A 25,400-nucleotide genomic window follows, 5' to 3' on the forward strand; every position below is an offset into this window, starting at 1 on the left:
TATATTAACTTTTGTTATTGTTGTTTTCTCAGTAGCAGAAAATTTGCTTAACATGAGCTGATGGCCCGGTGACAAGCTTAAATTTTGGTCAGAAACAAAATCCTGTAAAATATCTTAATCTGGTAAATTGCAAAGAAGGTTTTCAGGGATTTTATTTGGTATGTTGGTGCATAATGTCACAATAAACTTAGTAAGAGAAATGATAAAACAAGTAATGCAAAAGTAAAGAATCATAATATGAAATAGAAATTTACAATAAAACATACAAAAAACTTTGTTTTAAAACAAAAAGAAGTGTACAGTGTTAAAATTAAGAGGATGGATAATACAAAATAGTGACTAAAATGTGCATTTCTTTACAGAATGAAGAACATAAAATGTGAAAAACTGTGACAGAGTGGCAAGTAGATTAGTAGATAGTACATTCTTTGCAGCATTTCTTTGGCTTTGAACATCAAATTAAAGCATTAAATATCAAAGAAATTCAAAACTTAAGCGCAGCTTCTTGTCACCCACCTATGTTTGCATAGACTTACCCTGCCAGTTAGATGGAAACAATCTTATTTCCTCTCTTTTTAAGTGTTGTGGTATAAATATGTAATTATAACTGTGTTAGGATAGTCTCTCTTTAACCCAACATACTCCTCTCTCTTCTCTCCAGACCTCTCTTCTTTGTTAAAAGGCCACTTGTGATGAGATGCTAGTATTCTCTTGTTCCTCCATTTGTGTTCACTGTAAACCCGGGCACTCCGGATAAGTATCAGCTACATACCACAAACAAATGCTGAAGTGTAGATGCTAATGCTTTTTCTTTTTGTCATTCTCTCCTTCCAGCCTGCCCAATAATCTCTCTCTCCTCTCTGTCCTCCTCCTCTCTCCCTGCTCCTAATCCGCTTCACAGCCGTGAAAACTCTCCATGAGAGAGAGATGACCCGTTCTAATGAGTGGAGGCAACCACCCACCCGCACAGCCGCGGAGGGTCCAGCCAACACACACACACACACACACACACATACACCAGACCCTGCTAAACTTGCATGGCTTAGTCTAAATTGTACGAATAAAATGCATCAATCCAGGAACACGCTACATTATTCAAACCCCCATTATAACCCATTTCAAGGTTGTGGAGAATTCTGCCCAGCATCCTCAGCATGGACAGTCAAAACACTTGGCTGGTGCTGAAACACAATGCACAAATGTAATATGTTTTGCTCTTTTTCTCAGATTTACATCAAACAAACTGAAAACATTTTAGACAGAAAACAAGAAACATAAAGAAATTAGATTTTACAAAAAAAATCTCAGTGATTAACGACTGAGTTGATTGAACCTTATACTTGATTGACTACCGTAATATGAATGCATTGGTGTGTAAAAGTGTGTGCATGTTTTTAATAGAAAAAAAAAACACCCAAATGTGTGGCAATGAATATCCCCACGCAAATACATTTAAACATATCATGTTTTGTTGGATAATTGAAGTCACAAAGATCTCCAAAACGTTGCAGTGTATCCGAGCAGCTGTTTCGGTGAGCTGAGTGAGTGTCTGAGCTCTCATTGGGATAATTCAGCCATTTTCCTGCTGGTTCCTGTTCACTTGTTTATTAGACTGCTAAAGGACCCTACAGCTGGTTTTGAATGTTGTTGGCCAGTTGAGTACAGATTGCATATGTTTTATATCCCGGCTGACCATTTACCAAAGAATGCGACACATTTTAAAATTGGTACTTTTTACTTAGTTGCGAGCTTCACCTTTAAAATATTAACAGTTTGACTTAAAACCTTTTTAACAGTTTGACATTTGTTGTGTGTACAGCATGCTTCAGTATCTCAGGTTGGAGAGTTTGTTGCTAAACACAAACCTTTTTGATGCATAAGGTAGATGACATTAGTACTCAACACCAGAATTGCAGTGAGTGGTCATTCCATCAGGAGATATATGTTTGCAGATATGCAAATAAGGTTTATTGTACAACTCAATAAAATGTACAAAGTCTTTGGCAATTAGACTCCATTGCTATACAAACATGTTTTAGATACATAGGGGTAGAAAACCATCAGACCCCCAGATGGAATCTAGACACCGGTGCTGTCAACGAAGGAGCCCAAAGATCCGACAGAAGGAGGCTCCGGACTGGTCAGCTGGAGTAGATGACTGGAGGTGTACGATTCTGATTGGTTAAGCAGGGCGGTGAAGACCTCCAACAGTTGATTTGTATTAGGTAAGAGTTAAGAGTTAGGTCTTCTTGAAAGAATTTACACTGAGCTCCATTTCAATCAGGAGAGACTAGTTGCAGATATGCGACAATTATACACAGCGTGATAAAATTGACATTTATTTAGATAACAGCTGAATTGATTTAGGAGTCCACCAATCAAAAGTTAGGTCTTCCTGAAAGAATTTACGCTGAGCTACATTTTTGACCACCAGATTTCAAATTCAACATGTCAATATGTAAAAAATCAATCTCAATATGTACATAATTGCAATATTAATACATGTATTGTGTTATGATATCTTTAAAAAAACGAAATAACACCAAAATGTACAATTTAACGAGTTTAATTATGCACTTGAGTAGGCAATGTGTTTCAATAATTCATATAATGGCACAGTAAAACGTAATTATTTCATAGGCTACATTCATATCTGAAAATATGGTATGGAAATTCATGCAAATAACACCTAAAAGCATCTTATTTGAAAATGTAACCTAACCTTGCTTTCTGATTTAGAACAGAGTCCATTCATGCCATGTTTATTGTGGTAGCCTACGTTACCAACTCTGGCTTTGCCTTTGGCCCACTGGTGATGCCCACACTTACTCAAGACCGCTTATGACGTTTCTCTTACAGAGATGCTGATAGTTACTAAGCAACCAATATGCATGTTCAACTGCGCAAAAGATTTAAAAAACTATATGTTAAATTGCCATCAGATTAACATAATGTAATGTAATGCATGTCTAAATTATAAAAACAAAATACCTCAGTGTGTTGTGAATTAAGGTTGTGGGTTAAGTGCTTATGAATAAAGCTTTTAATATAAAAGAGAGAAATAATGTGCTGTTTTCTCATTAATAACTTATATAGGCTCACGTTTTAATGGTATGTTCCTTTACAACCAAGCTTAAATTATAACAGCCCCCCCAAAAAAATACAACAATTAGTTTTTGTTGGACAAACACAGTAAACTAGGGAACATCTACCCTGGGATGCCCTGACTCACACACCCTGCAACCAACACACACACAATACCCCTGCCAGTTAGCGACAGCTAGGTTAACCACATAGCCACACTACAGTAGCATATCCTCGAGACCAGCTCCTCTGGTTGTGCTTCAACAGATGGCCCAATGGGTCCCTGGACAGGCCTGCAAGATGGAAGTAGGAGGGGGGAATGTGGGAGGATGGGGGAGTTAAAGAAGAACAGAGGCAGGTTGCGGGGGATTGGCACCCTCTTAGGAGGACTGAGGGGGGTGCAGTGTGGGTAAGAGAGGAAGGAGACATATGTCCACAACCCTGGCCCCTGCCGAATGACTGTCTCTGCTGGTTGCCTGATGGCTGGCTTGTTGTCTTTCTCTCTCTCACACAGACACACATACACACACACACAAATACACTTAAGATGGTATTACATTGATCTGCACTGAAGACCAAACTAGTCTTAATTGTGACAAAAAAACATATTTCTGTCCCCACATGGGAGGTGAGTCCTCATGACGACGCTGTGTGAACAAGTCCCTGTCCCCACAATGTCATTTATATAGGTATACATACACTATACAGATATTGACTCCATTGAGCCTGGCAGATCGCTGCAGCAACCTCTTCATTTCCATCTGCATCTAAAAGATCCAAGTGTCCAGTCAATGAGGTGACCATGACACTGTCTGAGTCAAAACAGAGGGATGGACAGAGAGAGCAAGAGAGAGAAAGAGAGAGAAATGCAATAAGAGAGAGAGAGAGGAGAGGGAGGGACGAGGGAGGGACACATTAACAAGCTATAATCTCAACTGCCTTATCCATAATGCATTGTGTGGGCCAATTTACATGGTGCTGGTCCCTCTGGGAAAAAGGAGATCATCCATCACATTACTTTATTAGGTCCCTCACACTCTCTCACAGATGCACACATACGCGCAAACCCACACTATTATTTGTCCCTGTCTGTCCTTCTCTCTCTCCCTCTGTTTTGTGGGCATGTTTTGTCATGGTTGTTGTTTCAAACTGCTGCTGCCTCTATAAAACAACTCCACACCATGTCGTGATGTGCAGAGACTGTGACAAACAAGGGGTGATCTTTCTTAAAAAATAGAGTTTCTTACGACAGCCTCTGGTTTCATGGTGAGTCAGGAAGTCAGAGGATTTAAGTGTGGAAAACCTAATGCAAAGCTTAGTTTTTTGAAGCAAAACTTTATGTGTTTAAATGAATAAATCTAGCAAAAAAAAACAACAAAAGTACCATTAATCCCTTGTCATTTATCCTTGGATTTAAAACAAACTATTTAAATGCATTCAAACATTTTGGGACAGCACCGTATTTATGATTGTCTCCATGAATTTTGCTACACTTTTCCTTACAACTGGCTAAAAGTATAGAACCACTGTATGTTTAAATAGGGTCTTATTTCAGGCGAGTAATATCAGGACAGAGCAGACTAGCAAGATAGGAAATAAATCTTCCTTTTCCTTGTGCTTTTTGAGACTTTATTCTGTCCAAATGTATCCTAAAATTTCAAATCAACAATACTGGCAAGCACACATTCAAGCTTTACTGTGGGCTACACTTAACTGCATATTTTAAATAATCAAATACTTTTCTGTGCAGGATTAAAATGTGGATTATTCCTTTTTGAAAGTAATTTGATTCAAGGTTCAAGGTTGTTTTTTTGCAGATATGAGTTACACTTTATCAAACTGCACTTTTAAAGGAATCCAGTTAAAAATCAGTTTCTGAATAATTTAGATACACACATCATTATTCCTAAATTCTAGTTCAAAGTCTGTAATTTTATTGCATTTATTAAGTAGAAAGACATTTTGACTGTCTATCTTGTTGTACACATCCCGTATTTGAAACCCTTAGTTTATGTTTCTTATGCTATCAATAATTACATCAACATTGACCATTAATTTTGTTTTTATTGAGCTCATGGCATAGTCACAGGCCTATCTAGTATAATTGTTGAGTTGGGTGGTTATGTTTATTATGGTACAAGTTATGGTAGTAAAATTACTATAGGTAAGAAACAAATTTTAAGGCTTAAGAAGTTGGAGGGCAAAAACTATTTCCTGTTATTTCTTAAGTCAGTCCAGATGATACACATACATATGTGCATAACATGTCTATAAAACCGCCCTGAGTGCAATTTGTATGTGATGTGCGTGTTTTGTGTTTTGTCTAATGACTGGATCTAAGTTGTCACAAACACACACACACACACACACACACACACACACATACACACACACACACACACACACACACGGACACACACACACACAGCAGATCCATCAGACTCCGCAGTCACCCTGAGCATAAAAAGAGCTGTAATTGCAATCATATATGTGGAGCATTGCGCGCCATACCGTACCATTAGTATTACAAATAAGTAATAATTTGCTAATGACAACATTATGTTGAGTCAGTTTAGGAGCAATTAAAGTGAGTGATATTTACATATGCCCAATGAATCACCCAGCATGGCAGTTCGGGCGGTCTCTAATGAATATTCATCCAGGCATTTCTCCCCTGTGCGCTGCAGTTTATAAACTGAATTATGGCTGATTTGCCCTTTTAAAAAATGAACATGGGCGCATCTCCCACAAGGAGGCGGCGAACAATAACGTCTGATTATAAAAATGTTTTACTGCTAAACTGCCGGTGAGGAGACGGCGGCAGCGTGTTTTAAGACTCACTTAGAGGGGTGCAGAGGAGGGAAAGCCACCTAAAATCAATCCGATTTAGTCTCGGCCTGTCCACCTTTTTAGACTGACATAAATGTTAACAGTGTGCATTCAGAGGGCTAAATGCATCACGAGTATATCAGACTGAACACATAATTGATTTGTTTTTACAGGAAGTAGTTTGTCTTCAGATTATCCCAAGTGGAGGTCACGGTTCACACCAACCTATAGTCTTGATTTCTATAAGGAGACAGACTGCTCTCTAAGAGCAGTCTGTCTCAACAGCACTGCCGGTGATTTCTCCGGTAATTGCCCCCGGTGTGTGTCGGGTATGTGCTGACCTCTCAGGTGCAGGATCAACAGGCGACATCAGTTTGCATTCACAAGGCGCCTAACAAGATGGGCCTCACGTTCATCATGCAAATAAGCGGCTCTCTAGCAGGTGTCAGCACAAACACACACACACACACACACACACACACACACACATATGCAGCATCTTTAAACAGGACTGCAATCAGTGTTAAATGTAACCACAAAGGCACACATGGCTTTAACCTGACAAATGCAGCTGTACCTCACAATGATCACTGTAAGTGATGTAAAATAAAACAAAATAAACATCCAAAAGCAACAACAAAAACCTCTAAAATGTGACTTTAGGTTGATTTCCCTCCACTACAGACTTCAAACAACAAATCTATTTTTCAAGATACGGAGTATATGTCTACAATACTAGACCTGCTTCTGTATCATCATGTAGCACATGCAAAGATGTACAAATATAGAGTATTTTTTGCCACGGTCCTTTTTAAACTCAGACTTTGTGACTCTTGATTTATTGTAATTTAACCAAATTAAGTTTTGGACAATATCAGTCATGGTGGTAAATTCACAAGCCATAAATGATGAGTAAATAATGTATTTCTGCTGTTTGTTGTAAACAATGGAAGAGATGACATTGGTTATTTCATATTTTGTAAACAAATAAATATCATGCCATACTTGTTTCACTCTTCGCAGTGTACCTCAACAAACAACATTCCTCACAAGTTTTTAAAGTGCTTTTAAGTGTCGTATACTTTAAAAACTCTCAGGATGCTACTCTCAGTCCTTGCTCAATACTTCACTAGGCTTCTTCCTCTTTGACTCAAGCGTATCTGCTACCATCTTGTGGTTTAATTCTGGAAGCACACATGCATTTCCCATTTTACAATGATTCCCAGAGGAGAAAGTCTCTGTTTCCTTTCACAACAGGATCAGAGGTCCGTGGTCAGGGTCAAGTAGAGCTGCGCTGAAGTCCAAATTAGCTCATCGTCTTCCCTCAAATGATGACATTTTGGCCTACAAGGAAACCCTTTTGTTTTTCACAAAATCCGACAGTCACCAACTTTGTATTCAGTGTGAATTCGGCAACCGCATCAGAGCTTCTGTGGAATGCACTATATTGTTGTAAACACACATTTGTGGTAGACAGGAAAAAACACAATAAGTATAAATGTTTGACTAAAGCCATCCAACCACCACTGTCAATTTATTTTGGGGATAAGGATAAACAACATTTAGAAACAAAGGACACGTCAGATGGAGAGGTTTGCAGGCTATTCTGGTCCCTAAGAGGATCTCTCATTAGTTGATCTATTTTCTTCTAACATGCTGATAAACAGCTGAGCAGCTATTGGACAAGACAAATCTAATTTAGTTTTGCATTTGTGCAAAAATGTGTTTTCTTTCGAGTTATCCAGTTATCCATGTAAATCATAGCCATAGGCCGGCAACAAGAAAGACCCCAGATTCCTAAACGTATTTATCTCTGGTGAGCAAGAAAGAGATTGTTTACAGGACCCGAACACTGGATCATTTGCGTCCCGTTGTTCTCTCCTGCACGCCTCAACAGTAACCTGGCATCAGTATACAAAGCTGACATAAATGACAGATGTCTCTGGTAATTTTGGCAGGTGGAGGTCAGGGAAAGGCAGCATGCCGTCATTGTCTATGTGTGTTTGAACTGTGTAGGCTTTGATTACTGCTCCCCACTCCAGCACAGAGCTGTGGATGATTCCCAGTCTGGCCTGTTCGTAAAACGCGGCTCCCAGCTCCCTGCCCAGGAAGATGTCTTGGATCTGGGGTGAGGACAAAGCCAAGGAATCTCTCTCCATGTCCACAATCAGGTCCAGGTTTGTGTCTTCATCCCTGTTGAATGTATTTGTGTCAAGGTGAGCACCATCATCCCTGCCTGGGCCATTGTTTGAGGCTGTGTTCTTGGCTCTGTTTGCGTCTGGACAGTTCACCACCGTCAGCCTCTCCAGGTGCTGCACAGCAAAATGTCCCTCCAGGGAAAAAGGTGCTTCTCTAGATCCTCCAGGGCAACAATGAATCAGGGTGAGGTGCCTCACCTCCGAGTTGTTGAGGAGACGTGCTGTGTTTAATGGCGACGTGAACCAAACAGTTAAACGCCTCATGCGGAAAACGGGAGACGAGCGTGACTGTGGGCGGTGCAGCATGGAAAGCTGGATGTCCTTGCATCTGCAGTCTGTAAGTGATAAGACGCTGCATGGTTGCGGATCCTGGCTGCATGAGTAGTAGAAAAAGCTGTTGTGGGTCACGTAAGCCAGACGCAGGTCAGAGCGATGCAGAGCCACCGACACACACAGCAGCACACAAACGAGAGGGGTGGGAGGGGTGAAGGCAGACATCACTGCTGGAGGACAGTCTCAGGCAGCATATTGATTGATGTTCATGTGAGGACATGTGGGTGTTTAGGTACACATTACTGAGCCTATGCAAATGAGAACATACAGAATCAACGTCAGAAAAAAGTAAAGACAAAACACGCGTACACTCCTACCCTAACCCCTAAGCTCAGGGATACATACTAACTTTCATCACACTGCAGATTAAAGGTACCATTACATGGTGCTCCTTGGATACTTTTATAAAGACCTTAGTGGTCCCCTAATACCATATCTGAAGTCTCTTTCCCAAAATTCAGTCTTGGTGCAGAATTACAGCCACTTGAGCCAGTTCCACAATGGGCTTTCCTTAGTATGTGCCATTTCTGAGCTATTGAGAAGGAGAGAGGGGGGCAAGGTGGAGGCTGGGGGCGCGGCCTTTACCAACTGCCACTTTGCTCGTTTGAAAACGATAAAGTCTTGCTCTTGTGGGTGGGCAAAATTCTCTGAGCGGTCAAAGCAGAGAAAGGGGAGGTAACCTTGCCCCTTATGATGTCATAAGGAGCAAGATTCCAGATCGGCCCATCTGAGCTTTCATTTTCTCAAAGGCAGAGCAGGATAACCTGGGCTCGGTTTACACCTATTGCCCTTTCTAACTACTGGTGGGCCATAAGAACTCATATTAATGTAAAAACACATCAAGTGAACTTTTCATGGGATTTTTAGGTGTGACCTGTGTGTAAACTAAAGGAAACCAGTTGTGGGAGAAGTACTCAGACTCTTTATCTAATATATTTTGGTTACTGCTCTTTGTTAACTTTATTTTGTAATTTCAGCTTTCAGTAACACATTTGCCATATGTCTGCTTCTTTTTCTCTAGTTAATGATTTACAACGACTTCTGACTAACCCCAGGTTGTTACATACAATATATACTATAATTAACTTTATATTAGATCAAATTCATCACATTTGTTGTGGAAAAATACCAATCTAGCATAACAAATGCTTGGGTTGTGTAAACAAACCCTGCCTTCTTTCAGTGCAGGTCAACTTTCATAGATATTCTTGTTATTGGATATTAGATTTAAATGCTCTGAGATCACTCCTCTGTGTGTCTCTCATCCATTAAATATTGTCTTACCAAGATGTGAAAAGAGGGGATGTGGCCATGAACCAAAAGCTGGTTTGGATCAGCACTTTGTGTCTCACACACACACACACACACACACACCCACACACACACACACACACACACACACACACACACACACACACACACACACACACACACACACACACACACACACACACACAAACACACAAACACACAAACACACACCAGACACACACACACACATAATTAGGAAATCATAACTGTGGAGATTGCTTTGAGATTCCTGGGAAAACATTGTTTTTGAAATTTAGGTCTCTGTGGATTTTCTGGTTTGGCATTAACATTCGGACAGGAAGAAAACTTTCTTCAACATCTTGAAGCCAGGAAAAACTTGACCACTACAGTCTTCTTTTGGCCTCATGTGACATTTAAACAGAAGTGAATTATCGTCTACAGTATATTTACAGTAACATCCAGTTTCCCCCATTTTACTTTGCCCTCAATGTTGGACAAATCCTCTTGTTTCACATGTCTGACAGAATCATATGTGTCTGGTTGTTTTCAGGGTCCTCAAGGTAAGATTCTATGATGTTTACACTTAGTAAAATATTTACAGTAAACCCAAAATGGTCAATTGATGAAATTGCAAAATTTATACATGCAATGTCCGATATATTTAGAAACTTAGAGACCTTCAATTTCAAACACAGTTTTGTGGGTTTGAACATTGTTTGTCTGCACAGCACAAACAACAGTGTCAGTGTCCAAAAAACAACACGTTTGTACAAAGCCACATACCCTCTAGCAGCTTTATAATTATGATGGGAGCAAAGGGGGAGCACAAGTCAACCTTATTTTGAACAGCATAGCCGTTCCTTGACCTTTACCATATGTTTATTATTACAACCATGTTGACAACATGTTATTCCTGTGGCCATAACAAAGTAGCCATTTTAACCCAAACATAATCTTTGCCACCTAACCAAACCTTAACCATATGGTTGCTTACATCCCAAACACTGAAGAATGTTCTAGAGAGCATGGACAAACAACGAGTTATGTTGTTGGAAGACTTCTTTACGTATTACAAGTTACTTATAGCAATGGTTAAACTCATAACTTGTTTTAGGAAACACGCTTACCCTATTTGCTTTCTTGCTGAGGGTTGGATGAGAAGAGATATCGATCAGTTTGTTACATTAAACAAGCTTCTAAATACCAGGGAGGCAATTAGCTTAGCTTAGCACAAGACTCGAAGGCGGAAATAACTGGCCTGGCTCTGTCTGAAGGTAACAAAATTGCCATGCCCAGCACTTCTGAAGCTCCTTATTAATATGTGATATTCAATCTGTACAAAAACCACCAAAGTGTAAAGAATGTAAAGAGAATTCAGGAATTTACTGCTACCAGCCAAGAAACAGTCCGGCACATGACACCCAATCGTTACTTTATCCCCGTTTCCAGTCTTTATGCTAAGCTAATAGGCTCCTGTCTGTGGTATCGACCTTGTCCTCATCTTGGCAAGAAAGCAAACAAGCATAGTTCCCCAAATGTCTAGTTATTCCTAAAAAAAACGTCTTGGATTTCACAAAATCTAAATACATTAACCATGGCCTCCCCATTCAGTCAAGCTTTCCTGGGCTAATGCACTTATCCTACTATATAAATGCATTTATAAAACAGGTTTTTACAAGTTTGTTGACTCTGCTTCATCAAACAAATCTAATAAAGATGGTAAATGACGGTTTGTCTATTGTTATGCCAAATAATGCTGAAAGCAAAGGACAGACAGGCAGATGAGGAAGATGCTGATCAGCATTAAAACACACTGAATGGCAACACGCAGTACAACAGTCTTACTGTCACAGTCGACTTTCTCAGCCGGCATAGTAGAACATGTATAAAGATCGGAATTCAATCATGTCACTGTTTACTTTTCCCTCAAGCCCAAAGTTGTTAACTCTTTCACCATTATGTCACAAGTACATTCTGTCCTGGCTGTAAAAATGTTCCACCTGCTAATAAATATGAATGAGATATCAACATGAATGACATTACAATGAATAAGTGTCCAAACACATCTCTGGCTTAGCTATGAATCACTGACTTGGACCTAACATGACTCAAACCTCAAACATTAGGCTACAGAATTATTTTTGTAACTTCTATCTCATTTATTCTCAAAAGAAAATCTCTCAGAAGTTCACAGCAGGATGACAAGTGACATCCTACAGTCAATCTGCCGCCATAAGCAGTTGCAGTGTGTATATGTGACTCATTTGACAGTTTTCCATCAGAAAAGATTAGCGAGAATGTTTGTATTACATAACACAGACACAGGAATGCACAAGCTATGTAATGTAATATGAGAATATGCAGCAAGGCTTGGTTTTCTGTTCCTTTTACGGACTAACACAAAGATACATTTTTAACAGTTGTTAAATACAGTAAATGTACATCGATGCTAGTACACAGATAGCAAGTTTCCCAGATGTCTGGTGTGTAACTCACCTCAAGTTGCTTCTGAAGAGCTGATATGTAAATGCTTCAGTTTGAGGCGGGGATGGGAAGGAAAAATCACACATCCAGCTGACGTCAGGAGGGGGGAAGTGTCCCACAGAGGAAGCTGTAACTCACATCATGTGCAAACAGACTCAACAGCCTCCAGTGCTGCAGACATTCAGAGGTTGTTTGTTCTTATTAGAAGAGAACTGAACCAAAGAGAATCCCACAAATACATAGATCACTATTGTTTGGTAGGACATGTCTTGTTATACAGTAGCTTTCATGTCTATAATTGTTCTAGGCTGGTAGGCTAAAGGTATGTCAAGAGGTTTATTTCATTTTTGTTTGTTTATTGTCAAAGGGTTGTTTAATTATAATCCCATACAGCTATGTTCTTACAGTCAAAGTTATGTTGGCATTTTTTATATTGCATTTTAGAATCCAATGTTTAACTGCATAGAATTTCATTTTAATAATGTATCCATCAGTAAAATTAACACATAACTTCATCAATTTACCGCCAATAACAATAAACATCTTTCCTGACAGCAAATAAGGAGGTATTTATGGAAAAGAAAATAATATATATGCAGTACTGTGCAAAGGTTTAAGGCATGTGTGAAAAAATACTGTGAACTAAGAATACTTTAAAAAAATATGTAAAAATTGATTGTTTATTTTTATCAGTTTACAACAAGCAAAGTGAGCAAACAAAAGAAAAATCTAAATCACATAAACTGTCAACATTTTTTCATACCTGCCTAAAACTTTTGCAGAGTTATATATATATATATATATATATATATATATATATATATATATATATATATAACTGTAATATATGTAATAATATATACATATATTATATGTAACTAATATATATATATATATATATATATATATATATATATATATATATATATATATATATATATATAAAACCCTTGGAAAACATGTATTATCCCGGTAACATGAAGTGGACACCAGCCAAACTTTGTTTCATTCAAGTTCTGTCAGAAATATTAACAAAGTCTTAAAAAAAGCACAGACTTTTGGATTTATTAGAGTAGCCAGAGTTGATGTTAAAACGATATTTAGTATGCTGTTTTTTTGTTCCTCATTTTTCTACGTAGCTTATTTTAAGTAGCCTATACATCAAATTAAGTACACTTTGTTGTATCAAAGTTACATTTGAGCTAAAAAAGGGCGTACAATACTGTAGATGTTGGGCTAGCTAGGCTATTTGAGGGAATGATTTGTCACCCTAAACTGAAAGCAAAAAAGAACAAACATAACATGGCTTGTGTCCATTGTGTCTCTTTATTGTGCAGTTAAATAATCTATATGCCACTTTAGCTTACATTTGAAACAATATTAAAATTGGCATGTAGCTAAAGTATTTGAAAGCTTAAATTTACGAGGTTTAACAAAGGGAGCACTGTCCATCGGAAATGCGTTTTGCCAGCACACTCCCACGTCGCTGCAGATATTTTGGGAGGTGTTTGTTGTTAGCCACAGCCCAACGTGTTGTTTCGTACTAGCTTTCAAATGAAACGGTAGATTAGTACCATTTGAAACAAACTTTGAATGAAAGAAAACAACAACGAGTATTGGGTTGTCAATTCATTATGGATTTGGCTACATTTCATCCCGTTTTCCTTTTCCTGTTTCAAGCGGTGGTAGCCAATGGTAAGTTTATATTACTAGCTTAGCTACAGTAGCAAACTTAAAATTGTGTTTAAATTGTAATGTTGTCTTAGTGCAACACATTTGTGCCGCCGAAATAGTGATAATTTGTGTACTCATGAAAAATCCATCGGAATGTCGGGTTGTGTGCGGCATGTTGTAACTGTTGTGTGTATGAAAGTAGGCCCATGAATAGGCGAGATGAGGATGGACCTCTGGCCTCACAGGGAAACAGTTGGCTAAATTCCTGCAAGCTAACGTTCCTGCCTGGTAGTGGGGCTTTTCCCTGTATCTTATCAATACAAGGGATCATTCTTCCGTGTTTGCAAGTCATTTAAACGTTAAAATAATGGTTACCTATAATTGGTTACCTTTTATAGCCAGTAAGACTGGCATAGTGAAGCTTGCTCCCGGCTAACTCTGCTACCGTAACGTTACAGTGTGTCTTACCATATAAAAGATTCAATTTGATAGACAAGGAGTGTGTGTGTGTGTGTGTGTGTGTGTGTGTGTGTGTGTGTGTGTGTGTGTGTGTGTGTGTGTGTGTGTGTGTGTGTGTACACGATTGCTTGAACAAACCTACTGATAAGTATGTCAGAGTGAATTTGCCTTTTTTACTTCCTCGTTGTACTTTTCAGTATTACCACACATTGTTCGTGTCATTTATTTCTGTAAAGTTGTACAGTTTAAAGAGAAGAAGACGTAAAACATGCAGAAATCAGCCCCTAGAGAAGCCTGTAGTTAGGCTTATACTTGGGAAATGGACTTGAACTGGAATATTGTGGACTCTGCTACACCTGCACGTGTTAATTTCTTAAAAGAAATTGATGACAATGGTGTGCAGTTCTTGAATCTTTGCCATTTTGCTTCATTGACATAGATATACAGAAAAGACCCTAAAGAGGGGGCAGGGTCAGCGCCAAATGTTTCAGGGTAATAAAAGTCGAAAAAAGGAATAGAAAATTATTGCGCTTCAGCCAGGGAATTTATTTAGTTTAGTTATTTAGTTTAGATAGAAGGGTGTGTGATATGTTAAATGCAAGAAATAATAGATATAATAATCCTTGTTATGCTAATGATTTAATGTTGTTTTATATGTTTGTTATAATGTCTAACTGATGAGACGTCGACGGCAGATCTCAACCTCCTGTCATTCAGAGATATGAGGCAGTATACTGTGGCGATGATGTGTGTGTACGCTGTATGCTTTGTTCGTTGTTGGGTCAGAAAGGGGTCTTGTGGGTGTATTTGTGGGCTGCTGGTTTATGATGATCTTGCCACTGCGGCTTTCACAAGGTCTAGGTGTGTTTTTATATAGCGAAGAGCACTGGACTGGATTGTGACCGTCTCCCATTGTCTTGTGTAGAGAATGCCATGCGAATCATGTTGCGGCGTCAAGAACAAAGTACTGAAATATTTCACTGTATTCCCCTGAAGCTCTGTGATGAGTCACCGTATACAAAAACACAACTTTGGCACTACGAGTGGGGCTTTCCAAGAATATGTACACCTTGCCTTTGAGTTTGCTTTCATTTATGGCTTAGAATAACCTTTCCAAATAAAGTCTTACCACTAATCACAGCTAGTCTGGCTCAACTGAGCTACATTGTTTGGACAAAGCCGAACGTCAGTATCCGTCGCCTTCTGCTATCTATTTTACCTTTTTATTACTTAACATTCCATTCAAATCGGAGCATTGGTTTTTAGTGGTTGTGTGGCTTGTTCATTGCTTGTTGTTGCTTCTTGGTTTACAGTGTAGTAGCATTGTTAGCCCAACCAATCTGTTTACACACCTAAATAGAATGCTGCATTATTGATGTTAGGAGTTACACTTGTGCTAATCCAAGTCCAAATCGGTGAAAAAGTCCATGGGTTAGACATTAAATCTGGCTGAGAACCTGCGGTGACAGGAAAGTCATGTGGGTCGTTTAGCTCCCTGTTCTTCTGAGTGGTTAAATAGTTGATGGATGATGTTAGTACTTACTCTGTCTTTGTTTTAACATTTTCTTGACGTGTGCAAACTTTCCATCTGCTTATTTTCTTTACTTTTCACTCCTGCAAAGCATTTTGACATCATTGTTGGTGGCTACAGTTAAACTGTATTCTCATTCAGACTGCAAGTATCAGAAAAGCTTTACTGTTGTCAAAACTCCAATTAGTTGGAAAGAAATACAGACATTGAATAAAAACGAAATATAGTTAGATGATAATATAAAGATGTAGAAGAAAGATATTATACTTGCATGCTACCATTTATCTACACAGTCATGCTACGACACTTCATTGCACAGTGTTTCACATCTTACTTTCTGGGCATATAAACGTATCTCAGGGAACCTTATTATGTTTTCAACTCATTTTGAAAGTGTTTTGTGGCAGTACTCTGGAACATTTTGTGGCAAGTATTACACACATCACCCGTGATCTTTTTTGGTCTGATAGCATCTGCTCTCTCTTCCTCTTTTTGAAAACTTTTTTTTTGTTGCTTTGAATGCCTCTGTGAACTATGTAGGCTACTCTTGCTTCTGATTTCTGTCCTTTTTGTATAAGGTGACTCTTACAATCTGCTTCAGTCATATAAACTTTCACATTTTCACAATATTTTGCATTTTCAGGTAGTGTATTTTAGTTTTTTTAACACTAAGAAATCAAACCGCTAGAAGATAAAATAGAAGTTAAATCTGTGAAATGAAATTGTGTGTGTGTGTGTGCCGTGCTATTTTGTGGTAATCGCCCTCAGCGACCGACTATACAGTTGTGGTTATCACTTCTTTTACAGTATAATATGCTTCCGTCAGTGATTTCACACCTCTCAAGTTGTTTTTCACCTCTCCTTAGTTTGCGTGGGTGGATGTTATCACGTGCATGTGCATAAATCTTCGTTCTCAGAGGAAATGAAAGTGAAATGTAGCCATTTTTTTCTCTCGTAAGCGGTATAAGGCGTGTTCACCTTGACGCTGTTATCGTCTTGTTCTTTCTTTTTTCTTTGTTACTTTGAAATGCTAAGCCGAAGTCAATCTTCACAAAAAAAAAAAAAAATCCAAAACACTTAATGTTTTACTATAATTTCTTTCCTCTCTCTTTTTTTCCTCTGGAAAACACTTAAAGAGAAAATGTCATCAGTGTGATGAATAGATAATGTGTACGCTGTCTTCAGACTGAGGGGGGGGGGGGGGGGGGGGGGGGGGGGACTGACTACCTAGGGCCCTCATGTGACGAGAGCCAAAGAAGATGCTAGAATGAATAGCTGTGGTTGCAGGGAGGGGCCCGTAGAGAATGCCTTTCTACAGGGCCCAGAACGTTGTGCTACATCCCTGTGTACACCTAATCTGAGCTGGGGTAGTCATTTAAACCACGTTGGCTCCATTTGTATTGACAGATAAACCAGAGAGCTTATTCCAACAATATACAGACATGTCTGATGTCTGAGCTGATTCAGTAAACCCCAACAAAACCAAGATTTAAAAAGGCTCCACACTTTATATCAAATATTAAGAAATGATCTTTTCTTGTTTTTCTTGTGTTTATCTCTAAAATAAGATGTTAAAAGAAACGGAAGCTGTTTGGTTTAATAATTGATGCTTTGTAAAAAAACAACACAATAACTGTGCAATGCTATGAGGCATGGCTGCTTCCTGTAACCGGAGGTAAAACATCAGGCTTGTGTAAACCTGCTGAAAGCGTGCTGATCAGCCCTGCGCTCAAAACAATTAGGTCTTGTTATAATGGTGATGCAAATAAATTAAACTGTAAGTCCCAGCACTGCAGTGGGGATCAATTAACAAAAGGGTTAAAAGAAGAACGCTGTCTGTCTGTTTTTCATGTGCTCTGATTTTGCTACTCTTGTTTTTGAGGAAGTATGTGCGGGCTAATGTCTTATTTTTTTATTTATTTTTTCCTTCTGTTTCCGTGTGTCAGAAGTGACATTGCATAACTTTTCTGGTAAATTAGATTAAGAGAATTAGACCTAGAGATCTAGAGGCATGGGGGACCTTCCATAAGCTCATCTCTCAATGATCTTTTGTGAATATTTTGGTCATTTACAGAGAGGGGGGGGGGGGGGGATTTCTCCTCATTGAACATTTTTGTAATTGGCAATTCTAGCCAAAATTTAGCTGCTTGTTAGAGTTTTAAAAGGGAGCTCCACCTTCAGCGTAACAATAAAGCCGGCTCTTATTAAATTCATAGTTTTGGTAAGGTGGTTGAAAACATTCGGTGTCATATTTGAACGCTTTAAAGTGCTCATATTATGCATTTTGGCTTTTCCCCTTTAGTTTATTGTTATAAATATTTTTGTGCATGTTATAGGTTTACAAAGAGGAAAAAGCCAAAAGTCAACCCCAAAGGGATCTTCAACAGAACACAGTGTTTACAAACTGCTCCAAACGTGCGTCACGTCATGTTGTTATGCTCACCTTGCAGCTACCATGGCACACCCCCCTGCTCTCCTTCTGACTGGCTTGTAGTGCTGACCTACGTACTGCACCCAACAAAGATGGAATAGAAGTGAGATGCCTCACTTGGTAGTTAAAACAGCGGGCTCAACACACAGGGTGAAAAGAGGAGCTGCAGCAATGTGTAGTACAACAAATATGTGGTGTTTTTGAAAATAAAACCATGTAAACCTATTCTGGTACAACCTCTAAATACAATTTTGGACCTGAAAAGGAGCATCATATCAGCACTTTAAAATATCTGCAGGCTGATGTTTGTGTCTCTGTTTCCACAGTGGAGCCGCCGACCAACCTCACCTTGCACTGCCACAACATGCACAACATTCTGAAGTGGAGTTATGACCAGCTCTTGCCAGGGCTTAGATTCCGAGTCGATATTGGCGCATTGTCAGGGTTTGTGTTTTCCTTTGTACACGTTCCCTGCTAAAAATGTTTGTTTAAAATTATATTGTCTTTAAGATGGTTTCTGTTTTAAACTACAAACATTTGTAGAGGTAACTTAGTAATCCTTGATCAGTCCTTGGTTCTAACTATACAGTACAAATTATTCTCGCCAAAAAATACACACTGCCTTTCTGTATTGTGTCCAACAGCCCTCTGCTGGGAAGTAATTCATTCATAGTTGTAGTACTTTGCTCTTTTTAAGACTAATGAGTAAGTGGATGGGACCACATGTTTGATAAGGGCTTGTATTGTTCTTAAATATACAGTGCATATTTCAGTAAAGGATATCCTTATAACTGCTCATTACAATTTTTCAATTTGTTTCATCAAGTTCAGGTACAAATGTCTTTTTAGATCAGGGTTTGAAAGTGTTTCTAGGAAACAACAGAAAGAAATGTATTATTGGTTCCGGACAAAAGCATTAACTGTTTACACGTACAGCAGCAAAACTATTTGGAATGTGTTTAAAACTTGTAAAGACCTGATTTTCGTTTATAATTTGAGTCTTTGTTGTTAGCACGTTATTTTCTCTAGACGAAGTCTCTCTTGTCTGTTTGTTTCCCCCAGTGATCCTAGTTTTGTTTGGGTGGTCCCCCCAGCGGAACTACAAGCCAACTTATCAAATCTCACCGATCCGACTGATGCCTACTTTGTCACCGTAACTGCCGTAATGGGACAGAATGAATCTACTCCTACCCCTGGAATCATTTTCAGCTATTTCAAGGACAATCCAGAGGGTCAGAAATGTGAGTATTGATGTCAGTATTTACTAAGCTTACAATGAGAACATTTAACTTTTTTATTGGGATAAACCTGATTTTCATGAGTTCACACACTAATCTGTCTAAAAAATTAATTCTTTAAAACTAGAATTCAAATTGTGATTCATGATGTTGCCCAAAAGCATGTTTTAAAGAAAAAATAGGTGTGATCTGGCAGAACATTGCCATGGTCTATATTAGCAGCTCTGTGAGGCTGTACTCAGGCACAGTGGTGCTTTAAATTTGACGCTAACATCAGCATGCTAACATGCTTACATTGACAATGCTAACATGCCGATGTTTACCATATTTGCCATCTTAAGTAAGTCTTTTAGCACGCTAATGTTTTCTATTCAGCACTAAAAGAGGAAGAGCTGAGGATGATGTGAATTTCATTTATTTGTTTAAAAACCAAAGTTTTGGACAAATTAAAACTTTTATCTAATAATGATGCTAGATTAAATGTAAGCACGGTTATAACAAGTCATCAAGAGTGGGTTATAAATTTGTGTACCAAATCTCAGGCAAACCATCCAATCACGTTTTGAAACATTTCACTCAGAACCACAAATGTCAGCCTTGTGGTTGTGCTGGAGGGAAAATCTGGGGATCACTAAAGTCATTTGGGATATATTGTGTGGGGAAACCTGAATATCTTGTCAAAATATTGTGCCAATCCATTGAGTAGATGTCAAAATATTTCACGGGCTAAGTGAAAACTTTGACCTGCTGGTGGCACTACAGGAAAAATCGGGAAATCACCAAAGTCAGTGCGATCATTCCTTCCTGCCCTCCGTTAATGGGCTCTAGTCTACAATCCTAAAGGATAATATAAACGTGACTTTCAAGAAAAGCCACTAATAAAATCTTAAATACAATACATAGAATTTGTTGCATTACATGGAGTGAATCATCTGCCGTAGACATTTCCTAATTTAACTTATTTTTCAAAAGTAAGTGCTTTAGTACAACTAGCAGGAGACAAGTTATAATTGAGGTAAATTTGGAGAGACTACTTTATTTAATAATTAAATTAATAAATATGTTTATCTGTTTTTGGTGTTGAAATTTGTAGAAGTCCCTAAGCCCTCGTCTTACTGCCGCTAGCAGTAGCAACAGATAGCAGAAGCTAGCAGGCAAGTGTTATTTAAATAAACTCCTGGTGGACTTACTAACTCACCAATCTATTTTTTTATGAGTACATAGCAAATTTGTATTACTGTAGAAGCTTGGTATCATTTTGGACATCATTAGTGGGGTAAGTTACAAGATGCATAGTTGGTTCCAATAGCACCTGCACCAAGCTAACCAGCTGATGGCGCTAACTCTCCCAATGTTATACCTAGGTGAAAAAAAGCTTCTGGGGGGTTGTTTGGTTTGAGGTCATGCTGCAAAGGACCCAAGGGTGAAATTACTCCAAACCATCCCTTTAAGGCTATAAAATGCCAGAGTAATAGTTAGCTTTTCATTTCCTCTCAATATCCCACAGTCTCCAACATAAAATTAGATATTACGATTTAAAGCATTTTCATGTTGGTTTCCAGGTTATGTGGACTTCCCATCAGTAAGCGTCACTGCCCATCCGGATTACACTGTCCTGCTCCGCTTCACGCATCCCTGGCTGCTGTACCGGTTGCAGATGAGAAAATGGAACAAACCTAGGTTTAAGAAAAGCAGTGAGCCACAGCTACCTCCATTTGATTATTATGTCACGCTCACAAACCAGGTCAGACTGCACGCAATTTAGCATCTTCTACCTACCGTTAGCAATATTAGTAGTATTATCAATTTGTAGGGCTATAGTTTTGAATTTTCAAATCTTTTTTTTCTTTCTTTTTTTTAATTTTTCAAGTTTAGTTTTGATATATTTCTTTAGTTTTAAAGTACTTGTAGTTTGTTCTTGTTAGGACCAGGTATGAGATCTCAGAACTATGTAGCTACATATACAGTACATAGAAAACATGGTTGGAGAGGCATGATTATTAATCTTTCACCACTTTATTGTCTGATGTGAAGCTATTATGGCACAGCGCCATCTCATGTCAAGTCGGTTCATTTTCTGTGGCTCAGTGTCACAAGAGCTGATGGAAATGATGCCTCTTGTTTTTTAGATACATATAAAAATAAAATTACTGAATTGATTTATGTTCATTTCTATTGTATGTGTATTAGTTTTTTTTAGTTTTTTTAAACCTGGCAATACATTTTAAGTTTTGTTTCAAGAATTTAGTTTTTGTTCGAAGCGCTTTGAGTGTCTTTGAAGTTCTGTTTAAAAGGAGCCTCACTGTGTTTGTATCAGCAGCACTACAGGTGTGTGGAGAGGGTGTGTGAGGAGAAGCTTTCAGTGGATGCTGCACAGAAGAAACACTGTCTGAAGATGAACGGAGAGCTGGAGAAAATGTTAGTTCAAGAGACAAAAGAGTACTGCTTCGATGTGCCAACCGGAAATTCCCCAAACAGTTGAGTAATATTTTTTTATAAAATATTTTTTGTTTTGGTTCTCCAGTGACAATTGGTCATGCTGTAATGTCCGCTCTGACAGCCAGTGCAAGATGATGAGAACGGTCTTGCTCTTTGACTCAAAGGGATTACATACAAACCCCCCCATGAGAGTAAACCACAGCTGCCTTGAGTTTCTGCTGGATATAGGCAATTACTTTTTTGAAAGTGGGTACTCAGACCAGAGTTAAAATGTTTGTGGACCCAGTGAAGTCTGAATAGTTAGATCATTGGTTCCAAAACATGTACTGCCCCTCTTTTGATCCTGGTAGATGAAGGAAAAAAAAACTCCCTGCATACACACAAATAAACATACAAGTTGCAGTGCTGTCACAAAGCAAAAACCACAGCCTGCCTTTTCTGACGTTTTGTCCACATTTAGATTAGAAGGATTTGTCCTTCTTAATAGTCCCTCACATCCACAATAATCTTATAAAAATATGTTGTATTTTTATAAAACATTAAGCTTTAAGGAACGGCCACATATTTATTAAGGTAATTGTAACAATGTCATCTAGTAACTAAATAGATGCAGGAAATGTTGCCCTATAGAGTCATTAAGCTACACCATTGGTTGGTTCAACTTGCGGTCCTGGTATAGTAACAAAGCCCCCCCTTTTTAAGAAACTGCAGTGAGTCCGAGCTACCACTGGTTTAGTTAGATTGTGTGTATGTATGGATACAAGTCTGTAAATGTTTTCTCTTTTACATCTGTTTTGTCTAGATCTCGTCTCCGTCTATGTCGTGGGCGGCCTGTTGGCTGCGATTGCAGGTGCTCTTATCATCTCCATGGTGTACCGGAAAAAGACCAGGCCTTTAACTTCTATTCCAAACTCTATGGTATGTTCATCCTTCCAACTGTCTTTATTTGCTCATTTACGTGGAAATTATTTAGTTTGAATGTGGTAGAAGATGTTTTCCCACTGAAGGAACAGGTTTTTGAATTTCCTCTTTGTGTCTTATAGACCTTTAAGAGTAAAGTGAAGCAGTGGACCGTTAGACTGGTTCAGGAGACGGTCACTGTGCCAGAAGTGGAGGCTATCTCACCGACACCTTTAATGCTAACAGAAGAACAAGAATTCGCGGCTACTGTTACTCCCTCTACTGAGTCCGAACTGCGTCTGCCCATCGGCGTGACAACAGAGGATGAAAGTGTGTCTGATGACGTGGAGGTAGGAATTGATGAAGGACCTGGGTACATGGCAGGCAGTAAATTGGATGAAGATGAAGCCCCCTCTGGTTATGAGAGTCGTCCGGTGTTGGTTGAGTTGGCACCAGGGGAACTGGCTGAGGGCTACCGGGTCTGAGGGTGGAACTTGTAACTGAACAGTTCCACAAATTGAATGTTCGACATTAGGAAAATAAAGGCACTCTCCTGGAATCCTGCAACCGCTTGTCATTAAAATGGAAAACTATGAAAATCTAAATCTAAACAGACTTGTGGGTTCAAATTTCAGTTGGCTCGGGTTTGTGTTATTTCCTTGTCTAACCATCTCAATGCCAAGTGAAGAGAATCAGGAATGTGCCTCTTGTTATTGCACCTTGACGTCAGTTACATTTTTTCTTTATATTTAGATTCATATGTCAAGACTTTCGGGAAAAATATTCCTGCAAAGCAATTGCAACTTCTGATTATGTAACAGTACATTACATTCTAAAGTGACTTAAAGTAGACGCATTCCCCCTCAACAGGAACAAGAACTTTAAATCACATCAATAAGTGGACATGCTAAGTACCTGCATGCAGTTATTACTAACTGTTTAACTTCACTTGTTACCTGTTAGCTTTATCATGTACAGAAACCTACGCAATAGCTCAGAGAGACTTAACTGTGTTCTATATCCTATAATGTATATTGTTATACTAACATCGCTGTTAAGTCAAAATCTGTTAATCATAAATTAACATAAATTGGCAACAGTTGCTTGCCTGCAGGCATCACTATATTTCAGCTGTTGAACTGAATGGTCATAATATTGTATTCACTGTGGAATAATTAAATGTTTTGCTTATTTGCACTTTTTTCTACTTGCTTGTAGCACCTCAAAGTCACCGTGAAATAGAACTTAACTTTGGTAATGGGACTTAAGTCTGTGTGAAATTGAATATTTGGGCGTTAAGTTTATCAAGTCCTTCAGAGTCGATTGGATCCCTTAAAAACCTGAGTGTGGCGTAGCGAATACAGAACAACACAGATCTGTAGAGAAATGTTCGCCTCCTTCTTCCCCTCCCTGACTTGCCGGTATGTCTGGAGGAGAAGAACAATGGAGAAATTAATAAATTATTTATTCACAAAAAGCCAAAATCGCACGCTCCCATAAAAAATCACTCAGCTGTCTGCTACGGCCCACGAGCAAACGGCCGAGTGGTTTTAAAGGATGGTTGGAAGGCTGGCTGTTGCCCTGAAGTACATTTTGTTTTAATAAATGTATTTATCCACCCATGAGTTCAAGCTGAGTTGTCAAAAATTGTTTTATAACATTTACTTGGTAGATAAGAAATAATTGAACAGTTAATGCAAGGAGACACAGGCCTAGAAAATGTATTGGGACTTAAATGCACTTATGCAGTTTGACAACTGCAATTAATACATTTTCTCAAGAAATAAGTGCTCATCTTGCATGGGAGGATAAAGTGAAGGGATGTAACGTTTGTATTGTGCATTATCTCCACACTTAAGTACTTTATTTTTTTTTGTCACTTTTTGTTGTTTATTAAACTTCTTTTTTTTCAAATGCTGAGCCATTGAGGAATCTCAGAAGGTCCATATGGTTATACTCGGCGCTAAACAGTGTCTGGTTGAAGTGAACCAACAACACATTTTTTTAAGTGATGCTGACAATGACATTTTTTAATTTTATGGTGCTTTTTATCTGTGCAAACCTTTCTAGTCCCCCAGTTTCAAATAAGAAAGGACCGCTTTAATTACCAGCCGGTAGGATTGTTTGGATGTTATGATGTTTGGATGTGTTGTTAGTTCCAGTTTGGATTTTGGATGAGCGGACGGCCAATTAAACTTGATTCTCAAATTTCAATGAAATGTTAATTTACTGCCTCGTTTTGTATCTGGTTGTCTCTCTGCTTTTGTAATATTGATTCCTTTTCGGTCTTCACACTACTGTCTTTGTTTGTTTTATTATCTGTCCTGTTGTTTATCATTAAATCATTTCAAATAAGAAAGATGTTGTTTTTGGTCCTTTTTCTTTTTGTGTCCTGTTCTAAAAAAAGGATGTAGTTAAAAACTAATGAGGGATGTTGTGATAGGATGTTGTACACCATTTCCGTTAATATCTGTATCCCAAGAGTATGCTAGGTTCGTCTAATTACTGTATGTGAAATGCTACCCATT

General features: G+C 38.6%; 2 protein-coding genes across 4 annotated transcripts; one reads left to right on the top strand and one right to left on the bottom strand.

Moving 5' to 3' along the window:
* Window positions 1-6,819: 6,819 nt before the first annotated feature.
* Window positions 6,820-12,315, bottom strand: si:ch73-52p7.1 (uncharacterized protein LOC100321084 homolog). Its single transcript, XM_034897567.1, has 2 exons — window positions 12,213-12,315; window positions 6,820-8,692 (listed from the first exon to the last, which is right to left on the bottom strand). The coding sequence occupies exon 2, from the start codon at window positions 8,607-8,609 to the stop codon at window positions 7,821-7,823; it is 789 nt and encodes a 262-aa protein (XP_034753458.1). The 5' UTR covers window positions 8,610-8,692; window positions 12,213-12,315; the 3' UTR covers window positions 6,820-7,820.
* Window positions 12,316-13,691: 1,376 nt separating this feature from the next.
* Window positions 13,692-25,220, top strand: ifngr1l (interferon gamma receptor 1-like). Of its 3 annotated transcripts, none has more exons than XM_034897566.1 (7): window positions 13,692-13,895; window positions 18,622-18,743; window positions 19,358-19,536; window positions 21,096-21,277; window positions 21,851-22,010; window positions 22,775-22,890; window positions 23,016-25,220. In XM_034897566.1, the coding sequence occupies exons 2-7, from the start codon at window positions 18,685-18,687 to the stop codon at window positions 23,355-23,357; spliced, it is 1,038 nt and encodes a 345-aa protein (XP_034753457.1). In that variant the 5' UTR covers window positions 13,692-13,895; window positions 18,622-18,684; the 3' UTR covers window positions 23,358-25,220. The 3 variants fall into 3 exon arrangements, with proteins under 3 accessions (XP_034753457.1, XP_034753455.1, XP_034753456.1); XM_034897564.1 differs by having other exon boundaries at window positions 18,622-18,739; XM_034897565.1 differs by having other exon boundaries at window positions 18,622-18,739; window positions 21,854-22,010.
* The last annotated feature ends 180 nt before the right edge of the window (window positions 25,221-25,400 follow it).

This window comes from Etheostoma cragini, chromosome 17 (genome assembly GCF_013103735.1).
Source record: "Etheostoma cragini isolate CJK2018 chromosome 17, CSU_Ecrag_1.0, whole genome shotgun sequence".
NCBI lineage: Eukaryota > Metazoa > Chordata > Actinopteri > Perciformes > Percidae > Etheostoma > Etheostoma cragini.

Bases quoted from the DNA above. Each gene is read 5' to 3' on its own strand.
- si:ch73-52p7.1 (XM_034897567.1), bottom strand. From the start codon at position 8,609: ATGTCTGCCTTCACCCCTCCCACCCCTCTCGTTTGTGTGCTGCTGTGT.
- ifngr1l (XM_034897564.1), top strand. From the start codon at position 13,835: ATGGATTTGGCTACATTTCATCCCGTTTTCCTTTTCCTGTTTCAAGCG. The intron at 21,278-21,850 runs GTCAGACTGCAC...TGTTTGTATCAG, and splicing joins ATGTCACGCTCACAAACCAG to CAGCACTACAGGTGTGTGGA. The intron at 22,891-23,015 runs GTATGTTCATCC...TGTGTCTTATAG, and splicing joins CTTCTATTCCAAACTCTATG to ACCTTTAAGAGTAAAGTGAA.